The sequence below is a fragment of the Lactuca virosa genome, chromosome 3, assembly GCF_052849685.1.
Source record: "Lactuca virosa cultivar CGN04683 chromosome 3, Lactuca_virosa_CGN04683_v6, whole genome shotgun sequence".
Taxonomy (NCBI): domain Eukaryota; kingdom Viridiplantae; phylum Streptophyta; class Magnoliopsida; order Asterales; family Asteraceae; genus Lactuca; species Lactuca virosa.
The window spans coordinates 53,621,161-53,638,337 of NC_136428.1; the positions used below are offsets into that span (position 1 = coordinate 53,621,161).

General features: G+C 35.8%; 2 protein-coding genes across 3 annotated transcripts; both read left to right on the forward strand.

Moving 5' to 3' along the window:
* Nucleotides 1–7,201: 7,201 nt before the first annotated feature.
* LOC145165702 (uncharacterized) lies at nt 7,202–9,488 on the forward strand. The gene is made up of 5 exons (XM_079084507.1): nt 7,202–7,719; nt 7,903–8,154; nt 8,235–8,303; nt 8,406–8,598; nt 8,686–9,488. The coding sequence occupies exons 1-5, from the start codon at nt 7,306–7,308 to the stop codon at nt 9,078–9,080; spliced, it is 1,323 nt and encodes a 440-aa protein (XP_078940633.1). The 5' UTR covers nt 7,202–7,305; the 3' UTR covers nt 9,081–9,488.
* A 432-nt stretch (nt 9,489–9,920) lies between these two features.
* On the forward strand, nt 9,921–11,894 carry LOC145165703 (DUF1997 family protein, putative (DUF1997)). 2 transcript variants are annotated; one of them, XM_079084510.1, is made up of 8 exons: nt 9,921–10,010; nt 10,100–10,182; nt 10,462–10,727; nt 10,818–10,926; nt 11,058–11,103; nt 11,374–11,459; nt 11,556–11,614; nt 11,702–11,894. In XM_079084510.1, the coding sequence occupies exons 2-8, from the start codon at nt 10,123–10,125 to the stop codon at nt 11,823–11,825; spliced, it is 750 nt and encodes a 249-aa protein (XP_078940636.1). In that variant the 5' UTR covers nt 9,921–10,010; nt 10,100–10,122; the 3' UTR covers nt 11,826–11,894. The 2 variants fall into 2 exon arrangements, with proteins under 2 accessions (XP_078940636.1, XP_078940634.1); XM_079084508.1 differs by lacking the exon at nt 9,921–10,010 and having other exon boundaries at nt 10,039–10,182.
* Nucleotides 11,895–17,177: the final 5,283 nt, after the last annotated feature.

Consider the following 17,177-nt stretch of genomic DNA (forward strand, 5'->3'; position numbering starts at 1 on the left):
CTTTCATTCATAATAGCATACAGTGTGCCAGGAGCCACCTCCTGGTCTTTCATGCATGTTGCCTAGGGCTAACCCCCGGGTCTTCCTACCATTCATAATAACATACTGTGTGCCAGGAGCCTCCTCCTGGTCTTTCATGCATAATGCCTAGGGCTAACCCCCGGGTCTTCCTACCATACATAATAACATGGGCCGGCATTGTGGTCGTATACCCATACAAACAGTGAGGAGACTCACCTCGCACTGCTGAAAACTCGCTGAACACTTCTGACTGCTAACCGGCAACTTCTGAACCGCTGACCCTTCGGCTCCCCGAACTATCAATACCCAAAACAACATTTAGACCACAATAAACCAAAAGTCAACCCTGGTCAAACTTGGTCAACGTCAACGGTCAGAGTCAACATCCAGTTGACCTGACTCGCAGAGTTGGTCCACCAACTCATCGAGTCCATATTACTCCAACCCCATAAAATCCCCGAATCCACTCGTCGAGTCTAGCAATAACTCGACGGGTTCTCCTTCAACCACACAATCGGTACCAACTTCGTCCGACTCGCCGAGTTCATCCTTGAATGCGTCGAGTTCATCATCCATGTATGAATGTATCTAGTCTGTGACTCGCCGAGTTGTATGAACAACTCGTCGAGTCCATCTTCATAAACTAAGGAGATTGTCTTAGACTCGCCGAGTTCTTCCTTGAACTCGTCGAGTAAGATGAGCTTCATAACCATTATGGACTCAGACTGGCTGAGTCCCTTTCCAATCTCAACTCATACCCTTAACAGAAGGGTTTTGGGGCAAGAACTGGCCTGACTCGCCGAGTGCCTCAACTAACTCGCCGAGTCTCTCTATGTCCAACATTATTCAGACGATTTCAGACAAGCTCAAGGCATCCAAGACCCAGATATGGCCTCCTAGGATCGAGATATCACACAAAGCTGCTACCTTTGCACCCTTGCATGGCCCTTTTTGCTCAAAATGCCATAATAAACACTTAAACTTTGCATGGAGAGGTATAATGGCATAAAGCTTCCACCTTTATGCCTCTACTACTCTGAACACCTCTAAATCTGGAAGGATCTAGCTTGGGGACGTCCAAATCCCACAAGACATCCTTCTTGGACCATAAACTCCATAAAAAGGGACATAAAGAGATCTATCAAACTAGAAGTCAAGGTGAGAACTTGATTATCAGGAAATAAAGAAGATGAAGCAAACTTCCTGGATCTACAACCTTCTCCTTGGACCTTCAACCTCCTTCTTCTTCTTCTAGACTTCAAGAACACTCTAAATCCTTCAATAAGGCTCACACACTCAAAGAGAACACTAGGGTTTCGTGGGACAGGTTCTGGACAATGGGGGCTACAAATGAGGCTGATAGAATGAGAATAAGATGCTTAAATAGGGCATCAACTCCCGATTTAGGGTTTTCCCCAAAACCTGGCCAACTCGCGGAGTCAGTCCTCTGACTCGTCGAGTAAGTCACTTATCTTGCGAGCAAAATCGCGCCCCTACTCATCGAGTCACCCATCTACTCGACGAGTCACTCCCTTATCTTGAGGTTTTCTTTCCTTTCTAGGTCTTCTGTATTCAGGGTGTTACATCAAGTTTGTGACTGGGATGCCGAGGATCACAAACAAGGTGTGAATAACCATGCAAATTAACTTGGTACCCTTAACTTTATCACCTAATTGATGTGCCGGTTAACCACACGCGCTCCACCAATCTATGATAAACATTAAGTTACCCTTTGCCACACATTGTCAGTCCCACGTTAGTGTGCCGGTTAACCACATACGCTCCACTAACGACTTAACAAAGGTGCAAAGTGTAATTTCATGGGTTAGCACCATTTCACATTTTCCTAAGTAACTATGATTGGGAATTAATAAGTGTTTAGTTACTTAGTTTTTATCATTATACTTTTAATGAAGGGAGAATTAGAGTCCTATCCTACCCGTTCGACTAACGACCTTCCACCAGTCAAGGAAGCGGTGGGTGAGAGTGGACACCCTTTAAACTGCAATTTTATAGGCAGTAACCTTATACCCCCCTTAGAGACCAGCTTCGTGAATGAGGCCTACTAACGGTAAGATTGACTTTATCTTATACATATCTATATAATTAAAATTATAATAATAGTATAAGGGTTGAATTTTAAACTTTTAAAATTCTAGGGTTTGATTTGGAATTAAATCATTCATAAGCAAAACTTTACAAATTCCAAAACTTGAGGGCAAGTATTGAAACTTTTCAAAACTCTTGGATTTTCATAACTTATGAGTTTAATTAAAGTTTTAAAAACTTTAATGAAGAGACTCTTGAACATCCATAACTTGAGGACAAGTTATGAAGTGCATAAAACTATTTATGAGAAAAAGACTCTTCATTGAGTTTTAAGATTCATAAATGTGACTTTTCATATAACTTGAGGAAAAGTTACAAAAACACATTTTATGAACTACTTTTAGATCAATTTGGATTGAAAACAACTAACACATAATTTTTTCATTAATCTAAATTAACTCACAAAACAAGGTAACAAAAAAAACATTAGGTAATCCATAACTTGAGGACAAGTTATGGAGTCCATACAATTTCATTAAGATCAAGAATTACACTAACAAACAATTTGCATATAATTTCTATGATCTACCAAAACTCATAAGCATGAACAATCCATATCAACAATTTTCAAGAATCATATAAACATATATAAAACTTGAAACTTTGATAATGACTTTGAAATTGGTTTACCATAATCATTACCACATCAAAAACAGGTTTTATAAGTCCAAAACAGTTTAAGGTAATGATTCTAGACCAATGCAGCCTTAAAAGTCGAAAATATGATGTCAGGGGCTTCTACTCGTCAAGTGTATGAACCTACTCGACGAGTAGGATGAATTTCTTCATGGACTCGGCGAGTCCATCAGTGGACTCAGCGAGTCCGGTGCCCAGGAAGCCAAAATTTTCGATTTTTAAGCTATTTCAGCATGTATAACTTGAAAACAAGCCTAGGCTCTGATACCACTGATGGGTTATGAGCATTCTAACACTCCTAAGGTGTACATGCAACCCTAAATACCTTGGATCTATGTTTTCTCTATTATACATGCAAATATCAATTTTCCAAGGTATTGTTCTAACAAGCATAATATAAAGTACATGTAATATAAAATCTAGTAGAATTACATACCTCTTTGTTGTAGCTTGATTCCATGGAGCTCAAGAGCCTAGTGCCCCAAGTGTGACACCTCAAATGGTTCACACAACATCAAAACAACTTGGAATAACCATGAGAAGAGATACTTCACTCTAGAAATCGGCTTGCCCTCTTGTGTATGCACTAGTGCCGATTTCACCAACCAATGGGGTCTTTATATAGTGTGGCTATTAGGGTTACACCATGTAACTCATGACTTTACCCATTCCTTATGCTTCATGGGTTTTAACCTCCATGGAGTATCCATGGGTCACCACATGGGTTAAACCCAACATAAGGAATCATGGATCATAAGCCCAGATATATAAGAATGAATGATTTACACAATCAATCCCCATATATTTAATTAGTCTCTTTTGATCACTAAATTAATTCCAAATTAATTTTTGATCAATACTAATTAAACAATATGATTTCATATTAATATATTAGAACTTATAATATATTAATATGTCACAAATATCCTCTTCTCACAAAAGGTTTATCCAAATGTTCCGATGCCATGCAACCCAAATGGACCATGCCGGGTCGGGTCAAGTATATACCAATTATAGTTATGGACTTATACACTAATACAACACTAGTTATGGACTTAGACACTAATCTAGAGAAATAAGCACCAAAAATCTAGATATCGGCTTATTGACACATAAAGCAATGAACTTGAAACTCACAATAGGTCGAGAAGGTGTTAAAATGGATGATGGTGATGCTTGAATGCAGAAATGATGGACTAGATGCTCTTCCTCTTCTTCTTTACACCTCCAAAACTCCACCAAAAGTTCAAGAACACAAGGAGAGGCTAGGGTTAGGGTTTTACTGAGTTTAGGGGTGAGGGAGGCTGGTTTGGAACCCTAAAATGGATCTTATGGGGTTTAAATACGATGGAAACCCTAAAAGATCGTGGGCTTGGGCTGCAGCGTTACTCACGTCGTGAGCTCTTAATGCTCACGTTGTGAGCACAATTTAAATCAATATTTATGTTTAATCTTTTCTCACGTCGTGAGCTCCAACTACTCGTGTCGTGAGCACAGTTTTTTCCAGATCCTTTCCAACTTCGAACAGTCATATCTTCTTCGTTTCAACTCCGTTATCGACGATCCTTATATCCACAGAAAGGTGACGAGAAGCCCTACACTTCTAGCAACTGATCATAGTCTTAAAGCTTCTTGAACGAGAACCCAAAATTCATAAAGGCCCAAATTAACAAATTACGATTATACCCTCGGCTCCGAAACGCCGTCGAACACTCAGACTACTTAGACACACACAACATGGAATTCAGTGAGGAACTTGTAGGGATCTTCGTTTTCAAGGCCTCTAAAGGTTGGGAGTAGATGGATAAGACTGGATTTTAGTTCAAGGTTTATGGCTGCCGTATAGGTGATACAAAGAGGTAGTTAAGTAACCTTTTGCCTCGCCCATTGGCGAAGGGTTTGTTCGGGCGAGTTAGGTGGACCACGATTATTGTTTTTGTTGTTATTATTACCTCTGTTTCTCCTTGGTCTCCCATGGTAGAAGTAGGAATTAAGGTTTCTATGTATATGAAGTTTGAAATATTGTGAGCGGGTGAAGAGAATGGAGTGGTATTTTTGGATGAGGATGGTTGAGGTGAGAGTGAGAGGGTTTCTGTTTCGGTTTCCGACACACTTGAGAGGGGTATGTCCTCCCAAATGTTAATGACCGGAGGGGTATATGATGAAGAAGTTTCGGAACCCGGTTGCCTCTTACGAAACTTGGCTTGCTTCCATAATCTCTTTGCAGTCTTCTCTATCTCCGTGTCAATCGGAAATGGTGTGCCTGTATGAAAAGATCTAGGCATAAACAATTATTAACATTGTGTCCCCGACAACGGCACCAATTTGTTAGGTTGTCAAACCCAACAAATGATAGGGTACAATATACTCCAAAAGAACACTGTTATATTGAACTAAAAGGTAGTACAGGGCAAGCAGGGCCGAACCACAGAGACACAGGACAATCAGTCTATGCCTCTTTGCGTAAGTTACTTTGGTCACCAAAAGTAAAAAGGGGGGTTTTGTAAACAATAATTCAAGTAAAAGCTTGAAGAAACAAGAAAAATGTTGACTAATTGAAATAAATTCAGAATTTATGAAAGACTCCAACTCTATGTATGACAATCTCGCAATGTGATTCAAAGATGACATGACATGCACTCAGTTCTACCTAAGTTGGTACTTGAAAGTGTTAACAAGCTCTAACACTTCCAATTCACCAAGACGTCAAATTCATAATAAGCTCTTTGAAAATAGCATAGCCTTCTAATTTAAGTCTAAACAAGCTCTTATATAGAAATCAAAAGGTTACAATAAGCTTTATGTGAATGTTCCCAACAACACTCAATACTCCTCACAAGCTCGAGAGCGTAAAAGTGTGTGAATAAGATTTACATTAAATTCATTCAATGGAAATCAGTTTAGCGCTTGTTACTTGGTCCAATTTACAAAACAATTATAGATTTTGCAATTAGATAACTAAAATGACTTAACCCTAATTCAAATGACCAATAAGAATTACAATTAAAATCAAACATTTGATTAAGACAAAATCAAATTCACTAGATAGAAATTGAAAGAAAACATCAAGTCATATGATTGAAATCACAACTAAAACGTCAAAACATGAAGTTGGAGAAACTAGGGTTCTAGCCACACATGGCTATAGAACAATCAACAAGTCTAGAAAAGATGAAATAATCCGCAAACAAGACTTACAAATCTAATGAAAAATGTTTCCAAACGATTACAATCGAAACCTTGCAAAAACCTTTGAAATCTCCTTGCCAAATGTGCTATGATATGAAGCGTGTCTGTCCCATGTCCCAAAATCCCGAGATAGGTTAAAAAAGAAAAACCGTCAAAAGGCAGTTTTTGGGTCGAACACGGCCCGTGTCAAAATAGAGTAAATCAACACGGATCTTCTTCCAAAGTAAGTTGCTCAAAAATGCAAAACTGGACCAACACGGCCCGTGACAAAATAGGCTAAATCAACATGGGTGGTGTTCAGCATGGTCAACGACTCCTTTTTGGTCAAACACGCCCTGTGCTCGTTTTTTATTGCAAATACAACACGACCCGTGCCCACATCTGCTTGTAAATGCAAACTTGATTTTTTTTTTCAATTTCTTTGTTTCGCATCAAATCATCCCGCCATCTTCACCCGTGCTTCCCGACACCTTCCCAAAACGCGTTTCCACCTTCGGATCACCTGAAAAGATCATAAAAACGTGCAAATAAGATTGTTATAGAAACTAACATGACTTATAATAAAATGCATATAAAATGAAGTAAACTACACTAAATGGATGCATAAAATGTGCACAAAATGCACCTAACGAAATTCTACCTAAATTATTTATTTATTTTTTTCAAATTAGTTTTTAAAAGCTTTCTTATACTTTTTTTCCGACTTTTATTACATCTCTTTTCTATAACATTTTTGAAATTGTTTAAGACTTTTTACAACATCTTTTAATATATATATATATATATATATATATATATATATATATATATATATATATTATAGCTTTTTGTATATTACTTATCACTTTTTTTTTAAAAATCTTCTTAAACTTTTTTTACAATATTTTAAACTTGTTTTTACTACTTTTTCTAAAATATTTTAAACTTTCATACAACCTTTTTTACATACTTTCTTTATAAAAAAAAAATTCTAAAAACAGTATAATAATATAAATATTTTTGTTTATCCTTTTTTTTCGATTAAATATGTTAAAACTTTAAGGTATAAACGAAAGCATATATATTGATATATTGTTTTTAGAAATATCTTCATTTAAAAAAATTAAATAAAGTATATATAAAATGAAAGTTTAAAAAAATTATAAAAGCACATTTAAAACGTTATAAAAATGCCCTTGTAAAAAGTGTACAAAAGCAATAAACGTAAACGTAGAGGTACCATTCAATGTTCAAATGTTTATAACAAAAATTTCGTGAATTGTAGTTTATTTTAGGGAAATAAAGGTTGGGCTCGATGCCGAAGAGTAAAAATGAATCCAGTCCACTTCTACTAGACCACCACCGATCAGCATGTCCTCGCATTCTATTACCGCTGCCACGGCAGCGGCGGCCGCCGTTAAGCAACTGTTATTTCATCCTTCATTCACCTTATCGCCGTTGCATTGCTACCGCCGCCAAATTTCCTCTTCCCTTCTCGCAGTCGCCAGTTATTCCACTACCTTATCTGCTTCTACTCGTAACAAGAAAAAGCTAAACAGAAAAGATAATTCCGTTACCGGTACTAGTCGTAGAGTTCTAATAGATTCTGTAGTGAAGAGGAGGACTCGGTCGGATAAAAAGTTTGATGAGGAGAGCTTTCGTCAATTTGGTGACACCGAGAGTCATATTCCGGTGATGCTAGGTGAGGTATTGGAGGTTTTTGATTCTCTCAAGCTTCAGACGTTTGTCGATTGTACCCTTGGAGCCGCCGGACATTCATCCGCCGTATGTGAATCTGATTCCCCCTTTCTCTATTTTTTATTACATGCTTGATTTTCGAATTCATTTTGTTGTTATTTGGTCAAGGATCCTTTGATAATGTGTAGCCCTGGAATTTGGAAAAGGGTTTTGTCGATTGTACTCGTGTCTTTTGGGTCTGATGTTAATTTCTTGTGCTGGAGCTAACAGATAATTCAGGCTCATCCCGAGATGCAGTCATATGTTGGACTGGATTTTGATCCTGTTGCCCATGAAAAAGCAAAAGCCAGGATTGATTCGATCCAAAGTTCCATGTCCCATGACTCGACTTCCAACCTAAAAACACATACCTTTTTGCGAAATTTCAAGAACATCAAGTCCACAATATCTGAGGTAGATGAGAAGCTTCTGACTTCAGGAATTGATGGGATCCTAATGGACTTGGGAATGTCATCCATGCAGGTATGTAAACTGTTAACCATTTCACACATGTAAAGATCCATGACCTTCAATATTAATGTTTTACAAGTATATATATGCAGGTGAACAATGCTAAAAGAGGATTTAGTGTGCTTTGTGATGGACCCCTTGATATGAGAATGGATCCCCAGGTGAGAATCAGAATTAGCATATGTAATTAATTAATTAATCATTGTCTATATATCTTGTTCGTTTAACTGATTAGAACAGGCATATTACTATTACTATTATAGGCAAGTTTGACAGCTGAAGACATACTAAATTTATGGCCAGAGGCTGAAGTGGGACGAATTTTACGTGATTATGGGGAAGAGAACAATTGGCGTGCACTTCAGAAGAGGATTGTTAAGGCCCGATTAACTGGTGGATTGCATTCTACTAGTGATCTAGTAGATCTTATAAGGAGTTGTACATCTGGTGGAAAAGGTGAGTTCAATTGTTACAATCTGTTTGGTGTGATGGAATGGAATCAAACAGGAATGAGAATGAGTAATGTATTTGTATTTGTTACAGGAGGGAGGCAAGGTTGGATAAAGACAGCAACAAGAGTGTTCCAGGCTTTAAGAATTGCTGTTAATGATGAACTCAAGACACTCGAGGCTTCGTTATATGATTGTTTCAGGTGTCTTGCACCCGGTGGGAGGCTTGCTGTTATATCTTTTCACAGTCTGGAGGACAGAATCGTAAAACAAACATTTCTCGATATCATCAAAAGCAATTCAGTTGATGGAAGTGGAAGCGCGTCCCCTGATCTGAAAAATGTTGAAAACGAGCCATGGATCAAACAGATGATTGGAGGTGTTGGTGGGACAATCCTTACAAAAAGACCCATAACACCCTCTCAAGATGAAGAGAAACTCAATGTTCGCTGTAGGAGCGCTAAGCTCAGGGTAATACAAAGGGATTGAAGCAAGATAGATCCCTTTGTAGGCACCATGTGATGGTGACTCATACATTTAAGTATCTGTCAGACACACACATACATGATGTGATGTGTCTGATACATACAATATGCAGTATGTGTCAGGCACGTTAATATTAACGTGCCTGATACATCAGGATCTACAAAATGTCTATTTGAGTACTAACCAGCTGGTGATACTTTGATCGGTTAGGTATTTGTGATTGGAATGTCATCTATTTGAGTTATAAATAGAGACTATCGTTTTTGTAGAATGCATAGAATATGTTTCTAGAAAGTATTTAGAGGCTTGGAAACGGCTTTGTTTGTATGGACTTGTAAAGAGCGCGATAAGCTTTGGAATGGTCGTTGGCTTATTTTCTGTTTACACTATATAATATATTTACTTGGTTTATATGTGTTGAACCAACTATGGTTTCTTGCGAAAATGTTGTAAAATTGTTATGGTTTCTAAGAATGAAAATTTTAAATAGATTAAGAAAGTCTTTAATAAATTACTTCAGTTCAAATACATGTAATCGTTACCGATATTTACTTCAAAAATGTATATTTGTAAATTATTAGTGTAAAATATAAAATAAAATAAAACTTTTTTTTTCGTTGAAGATACATATATATGTGCTTTTTATTATTTGTATTTGATTATAAATCAATTATTTTAAATTTATGTCGAATAATTTTTAAATGAACTTAAAGAAGTATAGCATTTTTTTTTAATTTCAGATGAATATATATATATATATATATATATATATATATATATATATATATATATATATATATATATATATATTTTTTTTTTTTCTTTTTTACAGCAACAGTCGTTGGCGGGTTGTTTGGTCAATAGCAGTTCTCTTTATCTCTCTCTGACACAAACACTCACTCACAACCACACACCATTTCCACGAGCGATCAGGTAAATCGGGTTCTTTCTTAGACCATAGACATTGCTTACCTTTTTCTAATTTCTTTCTAGTTATTGCTAAATGCATAATTGAATAGCAGGAGTATATATATTTCGTATTGGAATGATGAAGGTTTTCAAATTTGAAGCTTCCCTGATTCTTCCAAAAGCTTTTCATTCCCAGGTTCTTTACTAACTAACTACCATTGAGTTTTAAGAAATACATAAATTTTGATAGATATCTCCAATTTTCATGTTCTCCTCCCTTCAACGAGAGCTCCCAATGCACAATTATAAAAAAGTTGGAATTGGAAATTGAAATTACAGCGACATCAGTTCAATGGCCTACATTTCATGATTTCAAACATGTGGAACCTTAACTTGATAATTGTGAATTTGTGATACAGTTATTTAATTATCTTATGCTAGTATAATCTTTAATATTCTTTTGTTTTGGCACTAGGAATCACGTAATCGATTTTGTTCCAGGAGGAGATTAAGCATTATTTCCAATAGCAGTAATGAGAAATTTGACTCTAATGTCAAAAAGGCTAAATTATCTGCTAGGAAGAAGGATCGAGTCAATATTCCAAGCTACAATGACCTACATGGAAGAGGGAAAAAAATATATCCAATTAGGGAATTTCTAAGCCATCCATCTGGAATTGAAGCACTTCTAAATACTCAAGCCCTGCAAAAATTTGAACAACTCGATCTTACCACTTACAGGTTCGCATTTTGCTGCTTTCTTTATAACATAATGATACCATTTACAGGAGTTGCTCGTGTTCTTGCTTTTTAATGAGAATTGTTTTGCAGGTGTACTTTGCCACAACTGAATTTGCTAAACTTTGAGGTCTCTCCTGTGATAGATTTGCGTGTGACCCCAACAACTGAAGATTGCATGGTGGAGTTGTTATGTTGCAAGGTAACTAACTAACTAATGCCCGGAATTTAGTTCCTGGAAACAGATACAATATGAAATGATAATGTAAATCTAGGAAAAAGGTTTTTCAATCAAAGTTTAAATTCATTTTTTTATTTATACATTTTCTGCAGTTTGAGGGTTCCGAAGTCGTGACACAACAAAATGAGCATTTTTCAGGTATTTGCTCAGACTTGATATAATTTTGATAATGATGTTGTAAACTTTGTTTAATTTGTGTATACAATTACTAAAAACATGAAATACTTTGATCCAATTAAATTACAATGTTTGACTTGATACGATTTGATCGAAGCAAAAGGTGTGATTATTTGTCAAAAATCTTAGATACCCACCCTCCCATAATAACAAAGAGACGCAACATCAATTTGCTTGTAACAACAATAATGTCTTCTATAATATTATGGATTAATTGTGTATATAATACAGCGGAGATGACAAATTACATAACTTGGTGCACAAAGAACTCTGAACCATATCTGGATGTTGACGTGAAGCTAGATCTCACTCTTGAGGTATTTTCTCTACATTAAACATATCATGTATGATTTGTGATTTACCCCATTCCATGCTAGATTATGCTTTAATTCATTAATTTGTTGATTATGTAGATATACACCCAACCATTTACCATGCTGCCAACATCTGCTGTAGAGGTTCCAGGCAGCTTGTAAGTACATTTACTCTGTTTCATAGGACTTGAAACATGCAGTAATATTAAGTTTTTTTTTTTGTGACATATTATTTTATATTACAGAATGATGCAAGCTTTAGTAGACAGACTTGTACCCTTGTTACTCCAACAATTGATACAAGATTACGGGAGATGGCTGCTAACACAGAATCCAGAATCCAACCTCATCACATCAAATTTAGCATAACTACTGTTTTCTCATAATTCTGTTTACAAAACTAATAACAACAATTTTTTATAAGAAAAAGTTAAGACATGTAGTTATAGCCTTGGCATGAAAATGAAAAATCTCATATGGAAACCAAAAGGCTGCTAACATTGTAATGTAGGTGAGCTTACTGACCAATCGCACAAAATATATGTGATTGGCTAATTAGCCACCAAAACTGTAATTATAAATCAGAAATGATTATAAGATATGTAGTTAATAGACTTGATGTGATACTAAACGAATTCCAGTCCCACATAATAAGACTGTTTAACACAATAATGTTGGTGAGCTTACTGACCATTCACATATCGATTATCATCATGTGAATGGCTAATTAGTCACCGTGTAAAGCTTTCAAATTGGAAAACCCTAAGGACACAAAATAACGTTCTTCAATGGCAGATTATGAGCATTTAAAACTCACAACCTAGAAATGAAGCATGCAGGTGAATCCTACTGTTAATCTACCAAGAAACAATAAATAACTATTTTACCCAATTACATTTATAATCTAATGAATCATGTCATTCCTATGAAACGATCCTACCTGACCCATAAGTTTATGAATTATGATGGATAACAATGCACAAAATGAAGTGCAAAAAATCAAACTCAACAAAATCGAAATAGAGAAAACAAGGCATAAGGAGAAACATATCAAACCAAGTAAGCGACTACAAAGCGTATACACATTTTGAAGGGAAGTGAGAGTCGAGACGGAGATATTATTATGTGTCCTGTCCTGTGCGATGCTAGGGTTTGGGTGGGCCGCTAGCGTTTTTTGGGCTTTGGGCGACTAGAGCAAAATAACTGTCGGCCAACCCAAGCACCAGAGTTAAATTATGGTTTGTTTATTAAAATTAAGGGATAATGTTATTTTAAAAAAAGAATTAGGAGCTTTTAAAAAACTCGAATTAAAGAAAAAACATGTGGTTCGACAATATAAATTTTTAACTTTTATTTTAACAAAAGAACTATTAATTCAAAAATTATTTTAAGTAAATTTTCGGAGCTTTTAACTTTTGATTTTTATGTAATTTTTTACACTTCTACAACTTCCACGTAGTTTATCGAGCATTTCTACACATATAAAAGCTTCGGTTCCAGCTACCGACTGGTTTCGTCAAACGCATGTCATAGATGTGGTGTTCAGTTATTTTTTCTAGATTTTGGGTTAATCAGATATTTTTTTGATAATCATGGTCATATGTTGATATTTTCAGAAATTGTGGTTATTAGGTGAGACATGTGTAAATAGAATTGACTTTTGAAAAACAAGCTATTAAACTCGGAGAAGTTCGTCGACTTTATGCTCGGTTCCACCATGGCATGCTCGGCAAACACCGGCCCACAATGGTGGCATGCCAAAGTGAGAGAGAGCCCACGACAATGGGTTGTTTGGGAGAGAGGACAAGTTGAACTTCCACCTATATTTTGACCATATTGAATGTCATTTTTTTACCCACACATCTAAATGGTATGTTGTGTTTGTAGTGTGGCAAAATTGATGATGGCTGATAATTGAGATGACATTGTCACAAGCATCCCTACAATCTCAGTGGGAGTAAAAAGAAGTTTAAAAAAAATCATTAAGTAATGACGAACATTTAATATTTATTTTAACTTATAACGGTGATAAAAGAAAAAAAAATCAATAAATCGTTGCAAAGCACAATCCTAAACATCCTCTAATAAAGGCACTTATCTAACTTCTTTTTTATAGGCATTGAGTCTAAACTGAATAAGTTTGTTCAAATTTGTTGACTTATCGTCTAATAAAGATGCAAATGTCTATATGTATTAAGTAGATATATAACCAAATGCGATTAGGTTGCATAGAAAACACAGTATCATAGATTCGTGGGTCTAAAAATTAAGTCTAATATCTGGTTTTGAACTCTCACGCAATTAGCATGCGCGTAATAAAAAGGCAAATGTTGAGGGCTTAGTGATTAAGAGGTGTTGCTCATTCACTCATTGGATAACATACATAATTTTTTTTTTCTTTCTAGAAATACTCTTTATATATGTACAATCAAATACTGACGTTGGCTCTTATTCAACTCATTAAGAGCTAAACAAAAAATCACTAGCCAAGTATCCGTAATAAATAATGATGGGCCAATAGGTAATTTCACTAAAGGACTTAACAGAAATATTGTATATTTATCGCAACTCAAAACAAAAAGGTGCTGTGTTTTGTATTGCATGGGGATATTTTTCAAGGTAAAACGTAGACATTGTATTCATTGTAAATTGTGTTATATCATATGTTCTTTTTACTTTATATATGAATAATACGATCCCTTACTTGCAATTGAAGGATAGATCCAGATAAACATTTAAATGGGGCAAATTCAAAACAATGAAATGTTTTATGTATAAAAAATTATAAATTAAGCGTAGCAAATAGTTATCATTTCCTTTTTGACATGAGAAAAGTAGAATCGCTAGAATGGCTTATATTTAATTTTCACAGTTTTTGAAAAAAGAAATTCACGTTAAACATGTAAGGTTAAAATAATTATCATAATTGTATTTGATAGTTATCACCTGCTAGTTTTGAACGGAATAAAAATCTCAATTTTGATTAAAATATGTGTAACAATAAATTCTAGAGTAAATTATAGTTTTGGTCTCTATAGTATACATCTTTTTATAGGTTTGATTCTTGTTTTAGAAATTTGATACCACTGTCCACTGATCTTTATGGTTGGTAAATCCTTTAGTTTTGATCCTTGAGACATGATCTTTATGGTTGGTAAATCCTTTAGTTTTGATTCTTGAGACAGTTACCGTTAGTCTTGTTATTTCCTTTAAAATGACAAGATTGCCCTCAAACTAAAATTGACAAAACCTAAAACCACGAGGACCATTTCAATAAATTCACAGGAAACTCATATAAATCCTTAAACCCAAGGCCCAAACATTGCATCACTCACCTCTCTCCCTCATCAACCTCCACTATGTCGTCGTTTCCATCTCCATTGACATTACTGCCTTCGCCTATGCCGCATCTATCTCTCTCACTCCAGTCTCACTCGTCTCTCTTGCTCCTGTCAAATCTGACACCCACTCGAGAAATCATTTATGAAGAAGATCGTATCCATATACGGCGACGCAACCACCGATGCCTCCATTGCCTTTCACATTCGTAACGTCTATCTCGCCCGCTCATGTCAACTTTGTAACGTCCCAAAATTTCAAACAAAATTTTCGTTTTGAATATAAGTAAAATATTCATTTTCCATAAAAAAGATAGAATTACTAAAGTGCTTAACATCATAAAACCATGCCATAAAAAAGAATGTATCATAATCATGTCAAACCAACGAAATTCTAAATCATAATCAATAATGATGTGCGTGCAGTGCAATCAAGTTGAGCCATTTCCTCCGATAATAGAACTATCTGAAAAACATTTAACTTTAAAATGTAAGCACAAAACTTATTGGGTTCCCTAAAATACCACATACCTTGGGCATGTGGGCTTTTGTCATCATCCCTCATACCTGTAGGCTCACAGCACAACACCGGTATTGCCATCATCCAAACGGACGTGTAGGCTCGCGACACAACACCGGTATCGCCATCATCCAAATGGATCTGTAGGCTCACGAAGCAACACCGTTATTGACATCATCCACACGGACCTGAAGGCTCACAACACAACATCGATATCATCATCATCCAAACAAACATATAGGTTACAACATAGCACCGGTATCTCCATATTCCAAACGGACCTATAGGCTCATAACACAACACCGATATCAAACATCATCCCATACTAAGCATGTAAACAAACAGACAATACTTAACTAGTCTAACTAAGCATACGATCACATCATAACATTACACAAGCATTCTACATACACTAAATCCAATAATGACATAAGTAATATAGTGAGAAAATTCACATTAATACGAAGATATGAAATCACGCACTCACATGAACCCGCAAAATGAATCAAATACACACACCACCTAAGTCAAATAGAGGTCAAACCTCGGTCCACAATTCAAATCCTCAAAGTTTAACCAAAAGTCAATGGTCAACGATCAAAGGTTAACACGTTGCGACCCAAATACTAGTTGCTTCGCGATCACATGGCAACCAAAAAATTGTGATTTTCTTCCTAAACTCGCGTTGCGACCCTTCCTTGGTCGCGTCATGATTTTCAAGGCATAAGCCTTTTTCTTACTAAGCAATTAATCCCTTCAAATTAGGGCTTATACTTTCATATTTGAATCTCACAATGGACTTGATGGATAAAGTTTCCAACTTTATCAAGATCTATGCCTAATCACATTCAAACTCAAACCCTAACGCATAAATGATCCAAAATGGCTAAGAACTTGTGTATAGATCAATGGGAGCCCATGCATGCCCTCTGTCACACCCCCAAACCTAGGATGGCGGAAACGTCCGGGGGTGGAGGACTTCATGTATAGTATCACAACAACGAACATAATAATGCTCAAAGTATAGACAACCAACATAAATATAATTGAAAAAGTTATATCATAGTATATGTTTACATGTTTCTGAATCAATTACATTATGTTGACAAAAATACAATGTTTGACGCCTTAGCGTTCCATCCTCCAAAAGCGGCCAATTACATGTTTACTGATTTCCTGAGAATACAAGTAGTTTTGAAAAAGTGTCAACAATTAAGTTGGTGAGTTCATAAGAGTTTTGTTTGAGTAAAAAGTCGTTTTCCTTGTAAAAACGATAGAGTATGATTCCAAAAAATCCAATATTTTCCTTATAAAAGTCATGTAGTCTTAAAAGTCACGACCGAAATGTACAAGTATTTTTCCATACTTAAAGTAATTCATGCAGGTTTAAATCGACATAAACTCGTTTAATTTAGAAGTAAAACTCGTAAATCTTATGTTTTGTTAACACCCCATGTGAGTTATTATAACCATACTAAGACTCAGACGACCTCATAATACGACGTTCTTCAGGCGTCGCAAGTTAAATGATACTTGTCACCTCAGACCTGCCGGTCTAGCTGTTGCATGCAGCTCAGGTGCGGGTTTGTCAGACCCAATATAGATCTATACACAACTATCACGCTCTCCATACAAGAGACTCTGGTTACAATTTACAGGACTTTTGACTTTGTTACTATGAAGGTAACACGAAGCGAATGTCTCACAAATTTATTCATTAACAGATTTACGTGAACTGAACTGAAAACCCCTTGGTAATGAGTTTGACCGGTTAATGAAACATAAACTATACCTATTATAGTTTAACATAATTGTTTGTAATGTGTATGAAACATAAACTATACTAACCATAGTTTATCATAA